The sequence below is a fragment of the Mytilus galloprovincialis genome, chromosome 10 (genome assembly GCF_965363235.1).
Source record: "Mytilus galloprovincialis chromosome 10, xbMytGall1.hap1.1, whole genome shotgun sequence".
Classification (NCBI taxonomy): Eukaryota; Metazoa; Mollusca; class Bivalvia; order Mytilida; family Mytilidae; genus Mytilus; species Mytilus galloprovincialis.
In genome coordinates, this window is record NC_134847.1 from 82,826,206 (window position 1) to 82,847,360 (window position 21,155).

At 32.0% G+C, this 21,155-nt stretch overlaps 1 protein-coding gene across 4 annotated transcripts in view; it reads right to left on the reverse strand.

Annotated features, from left to right (window-relative positions):
* The window catches only part of LOC143048594 (uncharacterized), a 148,557-nt gene that overhangs the window by 14,046 nt on the left and 113,356 nt on the right, over positions 1–21,155 (reverse strand). The window contains exons 2-4 of one of the 4 annotated variants that reach the window (XM_076222364.1): positions 8,471–8,949; positions 6,046–6,099; positions 5,075–5,181 (exon numbers count right to left, since the gene is read on the reverse strand). The exons of the other annotated variants lie outside the window; for them this stretch is intronic. Coding sequence (XP_076078479.1) covers positions 5,075–5,181; positions 6,046–6,099; positions 8,471–8,933 — 624 coding nt within the window. The 5' untranslated portion in view covers positions 8,934–8,949. The remainder of the gene's footprint in view (positions 1–5,074; positions 5,182–6,045; positions 6,100–8,470; positions 8,950–21,155) is intronic. 4 annotated transcript variants of the gene reach the window in all.

The following is a 21,155-nucleotide window of genomic DNA, read 5'->3' on the forward strand; positions in this document are numbered from 1 at the left end:
AATTTAAAACAGTTTATCCGGGCCAGCAAAATTACTAAAGGTGTCTATTAACTCGTGAGTTTTTCACCTGAATGTTTTAATTTGAGTCAACTAAATTGATACGATGTATTTGGTTTACAATTTGATGATTTATAAAAAATAACGACATAGCTTAGATGATACAATTAAGTATCTAATTACTACCACAATTTTATATTAATAAGTACATGTATTGTAATTTTCATTGTTATTAATACATGTCATATCAATATTACAAACCTAAACTTTATCCTATTTTTTGGGGGAAATTGTTTTTTAGAAATTAAAATGTGCCGTCACTTTGTGCGTCAATCTCTTCTTTTTACATTTAATACGTTGTTCGGCTGTGCTTTTTAATGTGCTAATTATGTTGTTTTGCGAATTCGTTTTCATTCTGTAGTTAGTCACCACCTCGGTGTTAACATATATATCTATTATATAGTCATTTTTATAAAGGAGTAGGTCCGGTAAGAGCCGATATTGGCCTCAAATTGCAGGTTCATCTGACGAAAGAATTTAGACACTTTTTAAACACTTAAGTGTCTATTTCAATTGATTCAATTAGTTTATGTGAAAGATTTTAACTGATTAAGCCATTAAAAGCGCTCTGATTCAAGCTTAAATATGAAAAATCTATCAAATATTCCAAAAAACGTCACTTTTCAGATGGTTTTTGTCGAAAATGAAAGTGGCCGCATCCGTGCTAAAATTGTGAAGATTTCAGTAATTTAGCACGACTTAATGATGCTAGTACCCGATATATGTTCATTGTATTGTCAAAAACAGACCATATTTATGTAGCAGAAGCATACTACTTTCCGGTAAATAGTTAAAAGATTACATTTTCACAACTTTGTAAAACTGCTATATTTTGGGGCCAAAAAGGGGTCTTACTGAACTTACTCCTTTACTGTTTTCAAAAGTTTGAAATATTCTAAATACTAAGGATTTTCTTATCCCAGGCAGATAACAGTAGCCGTATTTGGAATTTTTTTGGAATTTTTGGTGCTCAATGCTCTTCAATTTTGTACTCGATTTGACTTTCGAACTATTTTGATCTGAGCGTCAGCGATGAGTCTTGTGAAGACACTTTTTAAGCACTTAAGTGTCTATTTCAATTGATTCAATTAGTTTATGTGAAAGATTTTAACTGATTAAGTCATTAAAAGCGCTCTGATTCAAGCTTAAATATGAAAAATCTATCAAATATTCCAAAAAACGTCACTTTTCAGATGGTTTTTGTCGAAAATGAAAGTGGCCGCATCCGTGTTCATCCTTAACCTTTATATATGTTATGTATTATCATCAAATACAACTTGCATTTCAATATTAAGAATGAACACGAATGCGGCCACTTTCATTTAAGACGAAAACCGTCTACAATTTAGCTAAAATGCTAAAATTGTGAAGATTTCAGTAATTTAGCACGACTTTATGATGCTAGTATCCGATATATGTTCATTGTATTGTCAAAAACAGAGCATATTTATGTAGCAGAAGTATACTACTTTCCGGTAAATAGTTAAAAGATTACATTTTCACAACTTTGTAAAACTGCTATATTTGGGGCCAAAAAGGGGTCTTACTGAACCTACTCCTTTACTGTTTTCAAAAGTTTGAAATATTCTAAATACTAAGGATTTTCTTATCCCAGGCAGATAACAGTAGCCGTATTTGGAATTTTTTTGGAATTTTTGGTGTCAATGCTCTTCAATTTTGTACTCGGTTTGACTTTCGAACTATTTTGATCTGAGCGTCACCGATGAGTATTGTGTAGACGAGACGCGCGTTAGTCGTATTAAATTTTAAGCCTGGTACCTTTTGACCTGTTTGATAGCTATTATTTTTGTGTTTCTCTGTCCTGTATGTTCTCCAATTTATTTGTCCTGTAGTCCTGTCATGTAATAGTATCACATTTTAATGTTATATTTAACATTACTATAAAACCAGGACGTTTGGCTAGCCACAAAGCCAGGTTCAACCTACCATTTTTCTTAAAATGTCCTGCAAAATGGCCATTGTTATACTGTAGTTCGTTTGTGTGTGTGTTGCATTTTAGTGTTGTGTTTCTGTTGTGTCGTCGTTCTCCTCTTATATTTGATGCGTGTCCCTCGTGTTTGGTTTGTAACCCGGATTTGTTTCTTTTTTAATCGATTGATGAATTTCAAACAGCGGTATTCTACTGTTTCCCTTATTTACCTCATATTATAAATAAACAGTTGACTGTATTTGTCTGAGGCACATGCATTGTTTCTGTAAATTGCCTCACTAATCAAAGTATTTTGTGAGTGCGGGGATTAAGAACGATCGTAATTGTCAATGCAAGTTTAGCATGATCGGTTTTACAATTTCTTGAATATATGTAACTAAAAAATATTTAAAAAATTATGAAAGGTTCTTTATATTATTATTTAATAATTCGGTCTCGATTCTAAAATCCACATCCATATTATGGGTTAGCACTTCTCTATGATGATTGCATGTTCACCTTAAGGTATAGGTGTGTCTCAAATGATTTTGACTCTATCTGAAAATGCGCAGTTTCCTCTCGCGACATCAATTCTGTTTAATACGTCTGTAGGCTGTTAAGACGTATAGTCGTTTCAAACATAACTACAACGAATAATTTTCGTTTTATAAACTCATAAATTCCAACGATATTTCTTTTCGTACATATTTTATCAACTTCGTTACCAATTCAGCTTTCAAACTCGTGTACCGGTAACACTGTTTTCGTAAATGTGTCTGGTATAAAGTTAGAACATTGGTAATAATTCCATATCAATTTATATAAATTAGTCATTAACGCTATCGGTGTGAATACTTCAAATACTAGTAGATTAAAAAAAAACATCAGTTTCCCCAAAGATGACAGTGCTCGATTTTATTTTTAATATACATACTTGTGAAAGTTTATTTTTTAATAATCTAGCTAAAATTAAGAAAATTGTATATGACAGTATGTTTTAGTCCAAGAATACATGTTAACGTTGCTTATCTTTACGTTATTCATACTTAGATCCATTGGTGGCCTTCGGCTGTTTTCAGCATTTTGATCGGGTTGTTGTCACTTTGACACGTTCCCAATTTCCATTCTTAATTTTATTATCTCCCTTGGATATCAATTTTTCACTTAAAACACATGTCACATCACAACAAAAATAAGAATTCTCAGTTCTGCAAGGACTACGGAAACTAGAAGATTAGTTTGCTTTAGGTATAATGCAGAATGCACAAAGTGGTTAGTAATACAAAAATTACCGGCTGCACTTATTGACCAATCAGAAAAAGCATTCCTTCCGATTTAGAATACCATGTTTATTTCATAAAATAGCTGCGCCCATATAATAGCTAATGGTTGATTGCAACATTAACTTTGACATTAAGATCCATTCGTCTTGAAGCTCTCTTTTATGCAGTCAAACAAGAAAACTAGTAAATGAAGCGAAAGCTCTACAATATCTTATTATCTTTAAATAAAATGTTGACTTTGTATGCAGGTGCTGTTGGGTTCTACTATTTTATTTCTCTGATGGATCAACATTATCAATATGTACTCGCAATTCTATGGAACGCCGGAACTGTCTTATAGTGTAAATATTTAATTTGTTCTGTCGCTTTGTCTTTACGTCCTGTCATTTCTTCTTTATGCTATGTGCAAATGTCTGTATTTCATGACACTGCATCTCTATGTTATGTCAAATTAGTTATTTGTTTGGTCAAACAGTTGTATGATATGTCATTGCTAAAGTTTGTTGTGTACAATAGGCATTACATCATGCTTTAACTACTATATGTTCTGTGAATACTTCGAAACTTTATGATCAACCACCTTTACATTCTCTCATATTTTATCTATGTTGTGTCTATTCTTCTTTTACGTAAGTCAGTTAAAAATTACGTCCTGTCTCAAATGTGATTGTTATGCCGAATGTTCTAAAAGTTTTGTTTTGATACACCTTTGTTCTATGTAAACCTCATGATATTATAGTCTTTCGGCGTTATGTTGTGTTTATACATATGTATCTTCAGTGAAAAACACAACACATCATAGTATAATTCATGTGCGTTTTGCCGAACAATTGATACTCTCTGTGAGCATTCATTACGTCATGTTCAAATGCCTTTTACATTATGTGCAAACAACTTATACGCTTTGTGCAAACCTCGTTTACCTTATGTGCAAACCTCGTTCCCCCTATGTGCAAACATCGTTTACCCTATGTGCAAACATAGTTTACCTTATGTGTAAACACATATTGCGTTATGTGCAAATACCTATTAAGTTATGTATAAAAACTAAATCATTATGTGCAAACACTATTACGTTATGTGCATATACCGCTTACATTATGTGCAAACACCGATTACGCTATGTGCAAATGACTATTACATTATGTCCAAAAATCTATTACGTTATGTGCAAACACCTATTACGATATGTCCAAACACCAATTACGTTATGTGCAAACACCTATTACGTTCTGGTAAACGCTTTTTTGACACAGATTAAAACAAAACGCATCAGTGATATACACTTTAAAAATTAAGAAAATAATAAGTTTTAGCTTTCTAAAAAGCTCTGAACTACTTCGCTATATTCTTTTTCAAGGTTATATCCATTGGATGCTGAATGTGAACTGAAGGTAATATGTGTGCATAGAACATTCGGCATAACAATCACATTTGAGACAGGACGTAATTTTTAACTGACTTACGTTTCAATGTATTCACAGAATATATAGTAGTTAAAGCATAATGTAATGCATATTTTACACAACAAAGTTTAGCAATGACATATCATTCAATTGTTTGACCAAACACATTACTAATTTGACATAACACAGAGATGCCGTGTCAGGAAATAAAGGCATCTGCACATAACATAAGGAAAAAATGACAGGACGTAAAGGCAAAGCGACAAAACACATTAGATATTTACACTATAAGACAGTTCCGGCGTTCCATACAATTCACTCCCTACTTATATAAGTACATGAAGTAGATGAGGCATATATTCTCAATGAGCGTCTGACTATATTGTTATTATTTTTACCTGCATACTAAGTGTTTCAGGGACATACTTCCACCTAAAAACAGGTCCGCTACAACTAAAATGACTTGTCTCTTCATAGAGAAGATCCAAGTTTCGATTTCGGTTCACTGTAATAACAAAATTATTTACCGTTATGCAGCATGATTATCTGAAGTTTAGAAACTATGTACGCTGTGTACATGTTGGATACCTTATCCATTGTGCATTACAAGTCTTATCTAGTCATTTTCACGTTCGTCTATTATATCTGTTTGTTTTTTGCTCACAAATCGATGTCAATATAATGTATTCGACTGTAATACAGATGGGAGGTTAAGCTAGCTATTAAACCGGGTTTATCCACCATTGTCAACATAAGGAAATGCGTGTAACAAGTCAGGAATGAAACAGTCGTTTCTGTTCGTTTGATGTGTTAGAGCTTTTGATTTTGTCAAGGGACTTTACGTTTTGAATGTTCGGACAAATGCATTTTCGTTTGATATCGGTATTTTTGTTATTATACTTATTGTTTGAAAGGCATCTGTAATTTGAGTTCACCTCACACGAAGGTTTTCGCCTTTCTATAAATCTAGTGTTTTGTTTTTCAAGTAATATATAATATTAATTCCGATTCATGATTTGTTATTATTTCAGGACCTCCATAATTCGATGTCGGACTTACATTTATAAATTTACATTGAGTCATTTGGTAAGATATGTAGATCAAAAGAATAATATCGACTCCCCAACTGTGTACTTTTCTAATCTATATAATAACGTTTCAGCAGCGATTGAATATCAAGTATATATGTCCCACTGAAAACGGTGTTACATTGTAACTATATCTTGCGTTTCTTATCATGATTTCATTGATAAGGCTTTTCTATTTACAAGGAAACAAATAAATGGTTCCAAGCGGTAGAATAAATGTCATCCCTTCGAAAGTTTTACGAATAGAAAAAATATTTGATGTGGATATGAGATATTTTTACCTGCATCTGAATTCATAACCCGGCTTAATGTCAATTCATGGCTATAATGTTCCCCTGAAAAGAAAAAATTAAGATCTGAATACTCAAAAGATTTTATTTACTACTACTTGGTACGTACGAATAATTTTCTGTTGAATATGGTCCAAACATTAATCTCCTCTCGTCAATCTCACATGCATACATACCATATTACCCATTTCTATTTTAAAATTTTCCATTGTAGATCATTAAAACATACCAACAGAAACCTTCACTTCTGGAGGTTTTCGGTAATTTCATCATTTATTGAGGATAGCCTTTCTCATAAGCTCTAAAACATCTGATTTGTTTTCTTTCGTTTCTAATGGGGAGCACGAGGAAGGCACTATATTTTGTGCTTTATTGAATTGAATCCTTTTGGGCCTCCAATTTAAGTTAAAGTAATGGAATACTGTAATAAATTGAAATAAAGGCAAATCAACAAACAATTAACTATTAATATCTGTCCAAGGAGTGTTTACTTTCGTTTTGCCATCTTTCCACAACTTTTGTTATTTTATCCAACACCTTTTCCATATCTCATGTTCAAAATTCTTTTCTGTCATACTCAAAATAGATACCAAGGCTTATTATAGGTTTGTTTGTCTTATTTGTTTTCATATTTATCTTTAGAACTTTTTTTCATCTCCCTAACCTTACCCCTTCGGTATTGTGCGTAATAAACGTCCATTTGTTTCATTTCAACTAAAAGTCAAACTTATTTCCTGCCGTGAATGAGGAAATGTATAGTATCGTCAGCTTATTAGCAATTTTTTAAATTACAACATTTTCCATTCACTTGGCGTGTATATCTATTCTTTTAAAATTTGTAGTACGTCTTAGTCATATTGCCATTGATAACACAAACGGTACCATTTCTTCTGCACCAGATGCGTATTTCAACAATAAATGTCTCTTCAGTGATGATCAAGACAAAAAAATCAAGAGCTTTGACTCTACTGGTATTACACAAAAAGAGAGCTGAAATCAGACACCCTTGTCGTATTCATTATATTTTGAACGGACCTGAGACGATAGTTTAGAATACATTTCTTTATATCATTATACATAGTATTATTATACATTATACATGTAACAATCTGATAAAGCTGGTTTTATCTAGTTTCAGTCATAAATGTCCGTTCTATAGAAGCAAAGGCTTTACTAATATTAATTGTCTTCTCCTATATTAATTTTTGTCAGAATAATGTCTTATATTTGTCAGATTTCAAAACCAACATATCTATTTGTTTTGTTTCTGATCGACCAGCGACACCCTGTCGGGCGTGATCTACTTCTGAAGTGGCTTTCTTCTTATGTTTTTGCTAACTATTTGCATAGAGTATCTTCCATTCCATTTGGTTATAAAGTCCAATCGACGAGTTGATTTTCTATGATTTGCAGAACTGCTTTAATATGATCTGGTAGTTGTTTTGACGTTTCTGTTCTCAACTCATCAGTTTACGAACTATATATTCTACATTGTATTCAACTTGGTCGGTCTGTTCGGTGAAAGATGTGTGCGAGTTGAATGACAAATTATAATGATGTAAGTAATCACGCAATAATTGTTGTTTATTTAAGGTGTTTAACATCATGAAATGCAAAAAAATACAAAGCATTAAAATACAATACCTTCTGCTTCAATGGCTAAGGCAAGTTTAGGAAGCCAGACGTTCATATCTCCAATGCCATTTATGTAGGTAAACGGCCCAAGATATCCTGGTATCTCATATTCCGCTTTTAAAACTGGATTTATGACATTTTGCTTCATTTCATCTAACAACTTTAATATAGCGAATTCTACTTCATATTGACACCAGAAACTCTTACTAAACTCTTATAATTACATCAATGAAAAGGTAGGGGTCCGTGCATCATCTGCCAAAGTCTTAAGGAAATTCATCGTTTCATTTTATGTGTAGGGTATATTGAATATGACCAGTTTTGGGGTACTCTAAAATACTATCGAAAACACTAGTAGGTAAAAATCGTTGAGTGTTTCTGCACATATTGTCCTTAGAAATACCCCTGACTGTTAAATCGCACAGAAAAAACATATTTTAAAAGTAAATCTGAAATATCATGGTAATACAAATAGCCTGAATGTAAAAAAAAAAAGTTTTTAAAATTGATACGGCGAAAAGTAGAGCCAGTTCAGATTACACATTTGTTTTTCAGTTCCGATCATATCTTCTAGAATAGTGCATTTTATAAATGGAAAAAAACAAACAAAAACAAACAGTAAGTACAAACTCTTTATCAATGACTTAGCACTAAAACCATATTTTCGGCTCAAGCTCAAGCGAGTAAATCAATCTCGTTGAGATGACCAACAATAATCTATAATTATGCAAAAAAGACAAACAGGGTCATGTACTTAATGTAAAAATGTAAGACACAATACCTTCTGCTTCAATGGCTAAGGCAAGTTTAGGAAGCCAGACGTCCATATCTCCAGTACCATTTATGTAGGTAAACGGCCTAAGATATCCTGGTATCTCACATTCTTCCTTTAACACTGGAATGATGACATTTTCTTTCATTTCAACCAGCAACTTTAATATAGCGAATTCTACTTCAAATTGACACCAGTAACTCTTCTTATACTCCTCCGTTAAAATAAACATTGTTTTCACGGAATTAACCATAGCATATTCTATGTTTTCTGTTATTTTCCTTCCTGGTATAAAATCTGCTGATGGTTCACAACACTTAAAGTTATAGTCATTTTGTAAGTGTTGCATTACTGTTCTGGCCCACACTTTGTCCCTATCGCAGCAGGATATGAACACGTGGAACTTCTTGCCATCAGGAAGCTCCTTTCTTTCAACTGAACGTTGCTCGTCTTCCACAATTTCTGCAGCCATCTGACAATTGTCTACGCTAAAAACGAAAATATTTTTATTGTCAATTCTATTTAGTATATTTGAGTTACTTTTAACTATTTGATCCTGTATGTTTTCAAATAGTCTCTTTTATGTTATTATCAAACGAAGGAAACAAAAGGTTACATTTCTGTAAATATCGACAATGCAAGTTCCCATAAGAAATCCTTTTACGGCTAAAACTGTATCAATTTTACTATGACATTTTGAAACAAATTATATCCTAGAAAGTTCATACATTTGTATGCACTTCTTTTTTTTCAAAGGTCAAAATATGGGACAGTGCGGCATATTTTCAACGTTCATACGCCCAAACTTCTAAGCGTTTAAACTAACACTAACTTTCTAACTACCCCTACCTTGACTGTAGGATTACCACATATTTCCATATAAACAATATGCCTATATCTTGGAACGAGTACGTAAACAAAATTAATGGTCTATGAATATTTTCATCTCCCAAAAAGAGGTGTGGTTTGAGAAACAGCTGTTATTACAAAATGCAACATATACAAACATTTATTCAAATAGAAAATTCTCTATAAACACACCTTTTTTCCACATTTATACTTATTCATCAGAATATAACATAAAAATACACTGCATATACTTTTATATACTTAAATATCCAGTCCACATCTTACTGTACGTCTATTTATCAATGAAAGATCACAATTTCTGCCTCAAATTGTCATCATTATCAGTATCATCTCAAACAAATATATCTGACATATCTAGCTAATATATTTACTAGAAGTGTTAAAACAAGCCATATTTGCAATAGTTGTACGTATGCAGATACCAGTCTTATGAATAAATTAACTTAAGATTTTATAGAAATGACTGCTTACATCTGATTGTTGCATAACTTCCAAGCCCAGTTATCATTTTCTAAATAAAGATCTTTAAAATCATAAAATCATAGCATTTACAAGTTAAATTATTTGTTTTATGACCCAAGGGGTAGGCATTTTCCCGTGGTTTGTTCCTGAACTATTCTAGCAGTTTCTGGCAATATGGAATATTTCGTACATAGCACTTCTACATTTATAAGGTGCAACCTATGGACTAAGCAACACGAACCCCTCTAAAAATGGGGATGATCCAAGGGTGAGCATATTCTGCCTCACATGTGTTACATTTTTTGTACACGTCGTGTTGTTCATTTTATTATAAACCCGGTAAATAGTCTAATTCGGAAGGTCACATTCGTAAAAAGGGAATAGAATTTTAGTTACTACATACGGAACAATCCGATATTATCTGTGAGGTGGAAATTCCATAACAGTCAACCAACTTGTGATGGCGTCTGTAAAATTTACGAAGGGAACCCCGATGATTTCAACTTCGCCATCTGGTGTTGAACCAAATTTTCAGCACTATTCGTTTCTCAAGTATTTTGCGGCGATCATTTTGTTTTTGGCTGAGCCCCGCAGATTGCCCAAGGAACCACTGGATTTCGGCAATCCCCAACAACAATTTATCAGTTATATCTATAAGTTATATATATCGTGGAAGTAAAATGTCAATATAATACTTCCACGGTTATATTCATTAGTGTCAAGAACGCAATTACTATGTACATGTAGGTGTCACAACAAAACATTCATAGTATTTTGTAAAAGTAGGGAACTTCTTACCAAAGAGAGTAATTTTCGATACTAAATATTTACGTCAGCTACATATCATAAATAAATATTCTATACAGAAACGGAAATATAAATGCTTTTGAAACACTTTTGTTTCAATTTAATTGTTCATGGTTTTGCATTTAAATTTCAATGTAGATGTGCCTTATAATATTAAGGTTTATATAGTACCCTTCTGCAGCCATTTTGTACGAATTTTTCAAACCTCAATTGTATCAAAACTACAGATATAATAAATAATAGAGATAGGCCCTTTAGTACATATTCCAAGGGGAAACTTGATACAAAGCATTTTTTTTAACTGTTTCGTTGCATTTGATAGAAAAAGAGGACTTTGTTGCAAATAAATCAAGATTTTTATAGAAAATTCACAGACTTTAATACAGAAATTTTTGTTATAAAATTTGAAACATAAGTTACTCACTTGATTTTCCATGATGTGCTAGCGTTTATTTTTTACAAAAAGTTCTAAGCAACCTGTAAATTCCAAAACACCTCGTGCTGAGTCACTAAAGTCGAGCGCACCCTAAAAGGTGTACTTGATTTTGGCCATATTTATATTTGTTTTAACCAATAACTACATTTATAAACTTGTTTTAAGGAAATCAATGCTAGCACTGCATGCAATAATCCTATATCTACTAGTCATCAAATTGCCAAATATGAGAGTACAAGGATAAAGGCAGTGGATTTTCTATAAAAATCTTGATTTATTTGCCACAAAGTCCTCTTTTTCTATTAAATACAATGGAACAGTAAAAAATAATGCTTTGCATCAGATTTCCCCTTGGAAAATGTACAAAATGGCCTATTTCTATTATTCATTATATCTGTAGTTTTGATACAATTGAAGTTTGAAAAGTTCGTACAAAATGGCTACAGAAGGGTACATAAACCTTAAGTTCTTCAGAAAAACAAAATGCTAACTCAGTAATCATCTGATTAGGAACTTACCGTATCGAATAGGAGTTCGTTTTTTTATGTTTGTTATATCTCAATAAAGGGCTGCGCTTTAGCGCATGATACGCCCGTTGCTCTTTTAACTTGTCTTTTATGCTTTAAATGAATTTATATGATCAACTAGAAATATATATACAAACCAAAAGGGATGTTACATAAATACTCACCAAAGTTTCATAAAATCCCCCTTTTTTAAGTATAAAAATTCATTACTTAACAAAACGTAAAATCTAAAATTATAAAAATGGAAAGGAAGCTTACACGGTCCGTGTAACACTTATCAATTCAAAGTTTTAAAACGTTTTGAAATTTTAGATTTTTGGAATTTTTATCAAAGTTTTAAAATATCAAAATTTCAAATTGCGTAAAAGTTTTGAAAGTTTGAAAGTTTAACCAAATAATTAAAATATCAAAATTCTAAATATCGTTTTTAAATTTGAAAGTTTAAAAAATTTGATCAAACTTTTAAAATACTAAACCTAACGTGCAATTTTGATTATTTCACTTTTTGAAAGTTTGATATTTTAAGTTTTTGATTAAAATATCAAAAATAGAAAAGGGGCGAAAAGAGGGAAACATATCCACACGGCACCTATTTAAACCGGCATCAAAAAGGCCAGAGGCTCCTGAATTGGGACAGATGCAGGCCCACAAATGCACATGTTTCGTGAGATCACAACCCCCCTCTACCTCTAGAAAATGTAGAATGAACTAACATTCACACAGTTAATTAAACACACTTTAAAAGAAATCCAAGTCCTATGTCAGAATAGGAAACATAAGAAAGTAATCAAAATGACAATGTTAATAAATTAACAAAGGACTGCCATATATATATAAAGCCAGCTCCAGACCTCAATTAAACTAATTGAAAGATAATGTCTTCATCAAATGAATAACAAACACAAATCCTCCCTGGTGTATTTATTGCTATCATTCATGAAATATTTGTCACTGACAACCAAAAATCGATAATTCAAAATAGGTTCTTTACATACAAATTTCAAAGAAACTCAGGATTCAGCTGGCTCGGGCAAAGTAGCCCTTATAGATGTATTTTGGTATGTTTAATAGATAAAGGAAGTTGTGGTATGCGTGCCAATGAGACACTCGACATCCAAATAACAATTTATATAAGTAAACCATTATAGGTTAAGGTAAGGCCTTCAACACGGAGCGTTGGCTCACACCGAACAGCAAGCTATAAAGTGCCCCAAAAATTACTAGTGTTAATCATTCAAACGGGAAAACCAAAGGTCTTATCTATATCAAAACGAGAAACACGTATGAACTACATCAACAGAAGACAACCATTGTACATCAGATTAACTTCATTTTAGCGAAACACCTCTTCAATTGATTCGGTTCTTATATATACTTCACTTTCAAATATTCAGTTTTCAGTGTTCTGTAGGTGAATGCTTTACTTGAAATTCAGCATTTTACAATGTACTGGTTTTTCGAGAGCAACATTGGTGTATGGCCAAAAATGGAAAAATCTACATGCAGCTGACAGCGTGGCACTCTCTTTACACGTCCCATTCTGATTGGACGTACCTGTGTTCTTTTACTTTGATTAAAGTCGATTATCGTTCGATAACTTAAAAATGCATAAATAACAAATACGGAAAAATGATATCTCTTGATACCAAAAAAAAAAAACCTTTTCCTTTTATGTGCTATTTAAAAACAGAGGTTGATTTAGAGCCCCCAATGGAGCTACGTATATGATAAATGCATATACTTTTTACAAGCATCAGTCCAAACGTTATCTAAGGGAGCGCCCATTTAACTCCAAAAGTTGTTTTATTGAAGTAAAAAAATCGCGCTAAGCTCTTAAAATTTAATTTATGAAGTTTTTTTTATCGCTATTGATCAAATTATTTGGTTCAAAATTTAACACTTTAAGGTATGGGGGGAATCTGGATTCAGATGATATTTGTTTTGTCCTCTGCTTGCACAGATTTTTCCCCTATCAAACTGGGGTTCAAAATATTTTTATGTACCATTATTGAAGCCCCTCGTGAATGTATCCAAGTAAAATAAAATTAAAAAAAAAAGTGTCACCTTAGTGACAATATTTATATATCAGATTCCCAAATAAGATTACCATTTATCGCTAATATAAAATATTCAAAATATTTTTTTAATTTTCAAAATACGGACGCCTACAAGTGGATAGATGGGGGCATAATGTACAGCGGCAACTTTTACATTAATATGAAGCCTGGAAATAATGTGTATGGTATACGTTTATGATAAATATGATGAATGTGTTCAGCTTTTACAAAACCAGAACGATAAGTTGTACATGTATGTTAACGTTTCTTATTTTTTTTAAAATTTTTTACCTTTTTAATTTAATTTGGTTTTATTGGCTTTTTTTAAACTTAATTTGATTCGAGTGTCTTTGATTAGTCTTTTGTAGACGAAACGCGCGTCAGGCGCAAATAAAAAATTTACACCCGGGCAACTATCTATGAAGAGTTTATGTAGAAACCTTATAAAAATTTCCTGACTCCAGGCTACCGATAATTGATTTTACTCTTAATTTCGGCGTAATAAGATATCGAAAACCTCCCACATTCCAGATACCACAACGTTCATTGGGACACCATGAATTCAGATTTCCTACCGTACAAATACTTAGAACTGAAATTATTGATACAAGGCAATATACGATCGTCATGCAAACGATAAAAAAATGAAAACAAAACGTTAAAAGTTACGACCGAAGCGCTTTTGTGGATCAGGAACGCTCAAAGCTGAATATCTAAGGCCAACAATTTATAGCGGTATGGGATTTGTTCATTGTTGAAGGCTGTACGGTGACCTATAGTTGTTAATGTCTGTGTCATGTTGGCCTTTTGTGGATAGTTGTCTCATTGGCAATCATACCACCTCTTCTTTTTTATAATTAATAAAGAAAGGAAATTATTGCTGATTAAAACGTTAAAGATGATCATTAAAGATTTATTCATCTACCGACATGATTGCAGAAAGTAAGAAATAGTAGAGAAAAAAAGAAAAAGTTGAAATCAAATAAGACAATACAACGTGTATTGAACCATTTTATTGCTTTAAAAGTCCAGCAGAAAACACATATATACTCAGCCTAACCATACTATTTGACTTACTGCGAGTTAATCAGTTTTTACTGTTACTCCTAAAATATGGGTGCTGGGTAAATCATCATGTAAAATGGTCATTATCAGAGCCGTGTGTCTTGGTTCAAAATGAATTCTCTTCTTTTGAGAAATATTTATTTTGTCATCCTATTTTTCACCTCATAGAACTGTCCGTACCTGTGGTTTTATTCTATACATTAACTTTTATGTATCAGCATGTTTTCATTTCATTCTGTTTCGTTTCGTTTCACTTTTATTTCGTTTCCCAGTTTACAGGTACCCCTCTTTTTGCCCCTTTTCTATTTTTGATATTTTAATCAAAAGTTTAAAAAACCAAACATTCAAAAAGTGAAAAAATCAAAATTGCACGTTAGGTTTAGTATTTTAAAAGTTTGATCAAATTTAAAAACGATATTTAGAATTTTAATATTTTAATAATTTGGTTAAAATTTCAAAATTTCAAAACTTTTACACAATTTGAAATTTTGATATTTTAAAACTTTGATCAAAATTCCAAAAATCTAAAATTTCAAAACTTTTTAAAACTTTGAATTGATAAGTGTTACACGGACCTTACACCAATAGATATAAACAATTCACCAACGTTTCATGGACATTGGTGAAAGCCTTTTTGAGTTATTGTCCGAAGTGTTGAAAATCCCCCTTTTTTATGAATAAAGCCCCATAAATCCAAAACTTAAAATCTGAAATTTATAAAAATTGAAAGGGAGCTTACATCAATAGATATAAACAATTCACCAAAGTTTCATGGACATTGGTAAAAGCCTTTTAGAGTTATTGTCCGAAGTGTTGAAAATCCCCCTTTTTTATGAATAAAGCCCCATAAATTCAAAAGTTAAAATCTGAAATTTATAAAAATTGAAAGGGAGCTTACATCAATAGATATAAACAATTCACCAAAGTTTCATGGCCATTGGTGAAAGCCTTTTTTAGTTATTGTCCGAAGTGTTGAAAATCCCCCCTTTTTTATGAATAAAGCACCATAAATCCAAAACTTAAGGGGGTACAGAACACCTAAGATAAGATAACTCTTACTCATAGTCCGATTCATTGCTACGTTTTAAAATCATGTGCAATATGCAAGCTTTTAAAAGATCATGATCAAAATGTTTACATTATTGCTAAGAGCAGCTGTACACCTATTGTTATTCATTTAATCTTTTAATCCATTTAAAGTTACTTATTTTCAATAAATGAATCTTCAAAGAGACATAAAAGGGAAATTTCAGAGTGAAAAAAATTACCAAAAGAAAACTAGGAAGTTAGAAAAGTAGGGAAACAGAAAGGACCATAACTGTTTTCGTTTTTTACTTGCCTAGGTCTTACATAAAATAAAATAAAGTACAAAAAGTCAAAAGTTTAAGGATGATACCATCTGATTTTATGGGGGGAGGGCTAGAATAAAAAATGTTGTCCTGCATTTTTTAAATCATTGGAAAAGGGGGGGGGGGGAGGGGTTGCACCAGGATATTTTTTTTAAGTTCGAAATTTCGGGATAAGGGAATTCTTTTTTTGAACTTCGGAATAGCGGGATTTAAATTTATTTAAACTCGGGATTTCGTGTTTTTAGCCCGGGATTTCGGGATCAGGACCCCTTCTACCTACCCTCCCTCATCTGACATCATTGTCCTGAATTTGAATTTTTCATTCTTTAGGGACCTGCAATTTTCATTAGTTTATCCTGAATTTGTTTACATAGATTATAATCTGCTTGTTATGCCAAGTTACTGTTTTTGTTTGCTCAAATGCGTGTCTTGCCTTTTTTCAAATTTCATCCAAGCCTCTGACAATAAAATGTTAACTAAATAAATAAAACCAGATGCTCCGCAGGGCGCAGCTTTATACGACCGCAGAGGTTGAACCCTGAAAGGTTGGGGCAAGTATGGACACAACTTTCAAGCTGGATTCAGCTCTAAATTTGGATTGTGATTAAATAGTTGACACAGCATAGGTTTCTTACACAGAATGAATGTGGTCTAATGAACTTAAAATGTTTGTTTTGCCTTTGAGCAATTCACTATGCTGTTGAATATTAATCCTCTCAAAAAAATTGAAGAAATAGCAATAACTACTCATTTAAATACATCATAAAATATTAAAATGTAAAACAAGTGCTTGTTATCACTGAATGGTAAAGATTGTTTTAATTTATCAGTTGGTAGTAAAAGTGAATATACATTGTATATTTTATAAAACAATGATTTAAGTTGATTCAACTACTATTCTGGACAAAGAAAGATAACTCCAATCAATTGAAAATTTCTTGCTATTACACAATATTGTGCAATTAGATATTTCTTGCTATTGCGCAATACTTTGCAATTGAAAATATTTGCTATTGCACAATACTGTGCAATTGAAGATTTATTGATATTGCTCAATACTGTGTAATTGAAAATTTCTTGCTATTGCACAATACTGCAATTGAAGATTTCTTGCTATTGCTGAATACTCTGCAATTGAAAATTTCTTGCTATTGCACAATACTTAATATAATAATTTTGGATCCTGATTTGGACCAACTTGAAAACTGGGCCCATAATCAAAAATCTAAGTACATGTTTAGATTCAGCATATCAAAGAAGCCCAAGAAATTATTTTTTGTTAAAATCAAGCTAAGTTTAATTTTGGACCCTTTGGACCTTTATGTTGACCAATTTGAAAACGAGACCAAAAATTAAGAATCTACATACACAGTTAGAATCGGCATATCAAAGAACCCCAATTATTCAATTTTTGATGAAATCAAACAAAGTTTAATTTTGGACCCCGATTTGGACCAACTTGAAAACTGGGCCAATAATCAAAAATTTAAGTACATTTTTAGATTCAGCAAATCAAAGAACCCTAAGGATTCAATTTTTGTCAAAATCAAACAAAGTTTAATTTTGGACCCTTTGGACCTTAATGTGTCTACCAATTTGTAAACGGGACCAAAAAGTTTATGGTCATAAACCTTGTGTTTAAATTTCATAGATTTATATTTACTTATACTAAAGTTATGGTGCAAAAACCAAGAAAAATGCTTATTTGGGCCCCTTTTTGGCCCCTAATTCCTAAACTGTTTGGACCTCAACTCCCAAAATCAATCCCAACCTTCCTTTTGTGGTCATAAACCTTGTGTTTAAATTTCCTTGATTTCTATTTACTTATACTAAAGTTATTGTGCGAAAACCAGAAATAATGCTTATTTGGGCCCTTTTTTGGCCCCTTATTCCTAAACTTTTGGAACCAAAACTCCCAAAATCAATCCCAACCTTCCTTTTGTGGTCATAAACCTTGTGTCAAAATTTCATAAATTTCTATTCACTTTTACTAAAGTTAGAGTGCGAAATCTAAAAGTATTCGGACGACGACGACGTAGGACGACGACGACGACGACGCCAACGTGATAGCAATATACGACAAAAAATTAAAATTTTTGCGGTCGTATAAAAACCATGGACAATTATACAATGCTTCTGTTCGTAGATCTTCGTACTACAAAATTGATTAAAATCAAAACTGAATGGACTCCACAATACTTTTTTTAAAACCATACATGTAGCTTTTAATGAAATATGGGCTTAGTAATTAATATACGTAGTAATGTTAAATAGGTTATGAATAATTTATAATTTAAAATTTCTGGCATATATTTTTGAAGTGCAATAATTGAATATTTTATTACATGATTTATATTCATGTAAAAAGTAAGAAGATACCGAGGGGGATAATCAACCACCAGTGCAGCATTAACATGTCATGGAACAAAGACAAGAAGAAGAAAAAAACATCCGATTCAGTCCACAAGACAATACACACATGTAACAGTATGCACTTTCATATTCATCTGAATAAAAAAATATTACATCTTTCTAGTATCTTTTTTCAACCTTTATCCTGACAATTTATTTTAAGTGTAGAAAATAAACGGGTGTTTTCTATTCCGTCCGCAATTTTAGGGAAAGAAAAGTCTATATTTAGTATCGTGGTTGAAACTAAAACTGCACATGTATGATATGAATAGAACAGGTTATTTTTGCATTATTAATGAATTTCGAAGGGATAGCAAAAATTGTTATTTTTCTTTGTCATGTTTGTGTACCTTTCCGATTTTTTTTTTATCAAATGCAATTTTGAAATAAATATAAAAAAGAAAGTGTGGTGTTATATTGCAAGTGACAAGTGATTTATTTTCTTCTCAGGTCTCAACTCAAGATTATTACTGAATAGAGTAATCGTTCTCTATAATAACAAGGGACCCAAAAAATAATGTGAAACTTGTAACTGCCGTGCTTTTAACTAAAAACCAGTTGTATCTATTTTCATAATCTCTGCAGAAATACTAAAAAAGTTCTATGTTTAATGAACTTGATTTCTCAGTATAAGGATTTTGCACAGTCAGCTATATTTCATCTCTCATGAGCCGTCATTCTTTGAACGAATAGTTTTGTTCTTAAGTTTTGAATTGTATATTTTTGTATTTTTGAATCTGTAGACCAATAAATTGAAAATCTTGCTCATGTAAAGCATCTGCCAACTTTAAAGCTTTTCCCTATGTATCATAGGTTTTTTGACGTGTCAAATCAAAAATCAGTTACATCCTTTTTTTGCCCCTGCAACTGAATGTCAAGGGGGGTGGTATTGTTTTACCCCTGTTTGTCTACCCTTCCATCCGTCCCATTATTGGTATATATTTGGCATTACTCCTCCTACTGTTTGATTACTAGGAAATTTTCACCTTGCTGTCTATTAAGTAGTTAAGTACGTACAGTGCGCGCTTCAATAGAAACTATTTCCTTTTCAAACAATTTTATGAGACAACATGTCCATTATGTACTCCGTGTCCATGGAATGGATTGACATGTCATAAAATGTGTCTTATTGTTGTATGGTCGATTAAAGGTTGTGTAATATGATTTTTTAAAATAAATATGAATTCATAACTACATAAAAGTCATGACCCGTACAAGTGTTTCTTACAAACAAACACAATTATCATCATCGGGTCAACCTTCAAGGTCAAAATTTTAAGAAGGCACACTACCTCATGATGATACATCCACATGCTAAAGATGTAAGACCTAGGTCAAGGGCGAAGAACTTATGGCCTACATGGTTGTGTTTTTCATGAAAAAAACAACATATAATTGACCTTGAGGTCACATTTGAAAGTCACAATAAGGTCATCATGATGCAAGACACTTAACTCCGTGATGATACATCCACATGCCAAATATCTAAGGCCTAGTTCAAAAGGCGCAAAAAAATATGACCATTATGTACTTTTTGAATAGATTTTGCCCTTATTTAATGAACCAATTTGAGGGTGGGGGGTACATTAAACTTAAATAACAAAAAATCTTACGGTTAAATTTTTAAAAAAATTTGCAAGAACAACCGACTAGTACGGAAGCGTATTAGCGCCACACATTTTTTTTCTTTTTATTTTTCTTCCTATGTTTGCGTTATAACGCAAACCTTTGCGATATAACGCAAACCTTTTGCGTTTAACGCAAAACTTTGCGATATAACGCAAACCTTTGCGTTATAACGCAAACATTTGTGTTATCTTATTTCTTATTTAAGATTCAAAGGAAACAGTAGTTTTTAATGGAGGAGGCTGGATATAATAAAATTGATCACCTTTGTAGTAATTGCAAAGTAAACTGCTTGAATAATTAGATCATATCAATGACTAATAATGAGCAGAATAATATAAGAAGATGTGGTATGAGTGCCAATAAGAAAACTCTCCATCTAAGTCACTATTCGTAAAAGTAAACCATCATAGGCCGACTTACGGTCTTCAACACGGAGCATTGGCTCACACTAAACAACAAACTATAAAGGTCCCCAAAAACGATATCCAAGTTACTACTAGTATATATATTACAAAGAAAATTGAGTAAATTGAGGTTATACCTAAGAAAAAAATCAACCCTGCTAATATAGCTATAACCGAATATAAATATACTTCCAAAGTAAGCTCTCGTTTGAGAACTGTGTAAAGTAGGTTACATTCAAACAAGCTACCCTTTGGCAATAAATGTATAGAATGAAGATGGTTTATTAATAAAATTATGTTCTCTCTATTCAAATTGCTACCCAAGCATCTTAAAAATACTTCATTATATTGAAATGAAAATTCAATGACTTTCTATCAAAGAATCTTGATCATATTCTGAGATTTAAAAAAAATGTTTCCTTATTAATAATTCATTTTAAAGCAGAAAGATCATTTTGTCTATTTGACTTGGAGGTTTCACAATTGTATGACATTATTTTTGATCTTTCAATTTTAATATGACTATATACTATATCTATTTTCTTGTTAAATTATATACTTTTCTGATGCACAAATCAGTCTTAATTTATGTATAATTGCATTTCAATTATTCCATTATTCCTATGCATATTTATTATAATGATTTGGCCTTGTATGTATGTTTCTTTTTTTTATC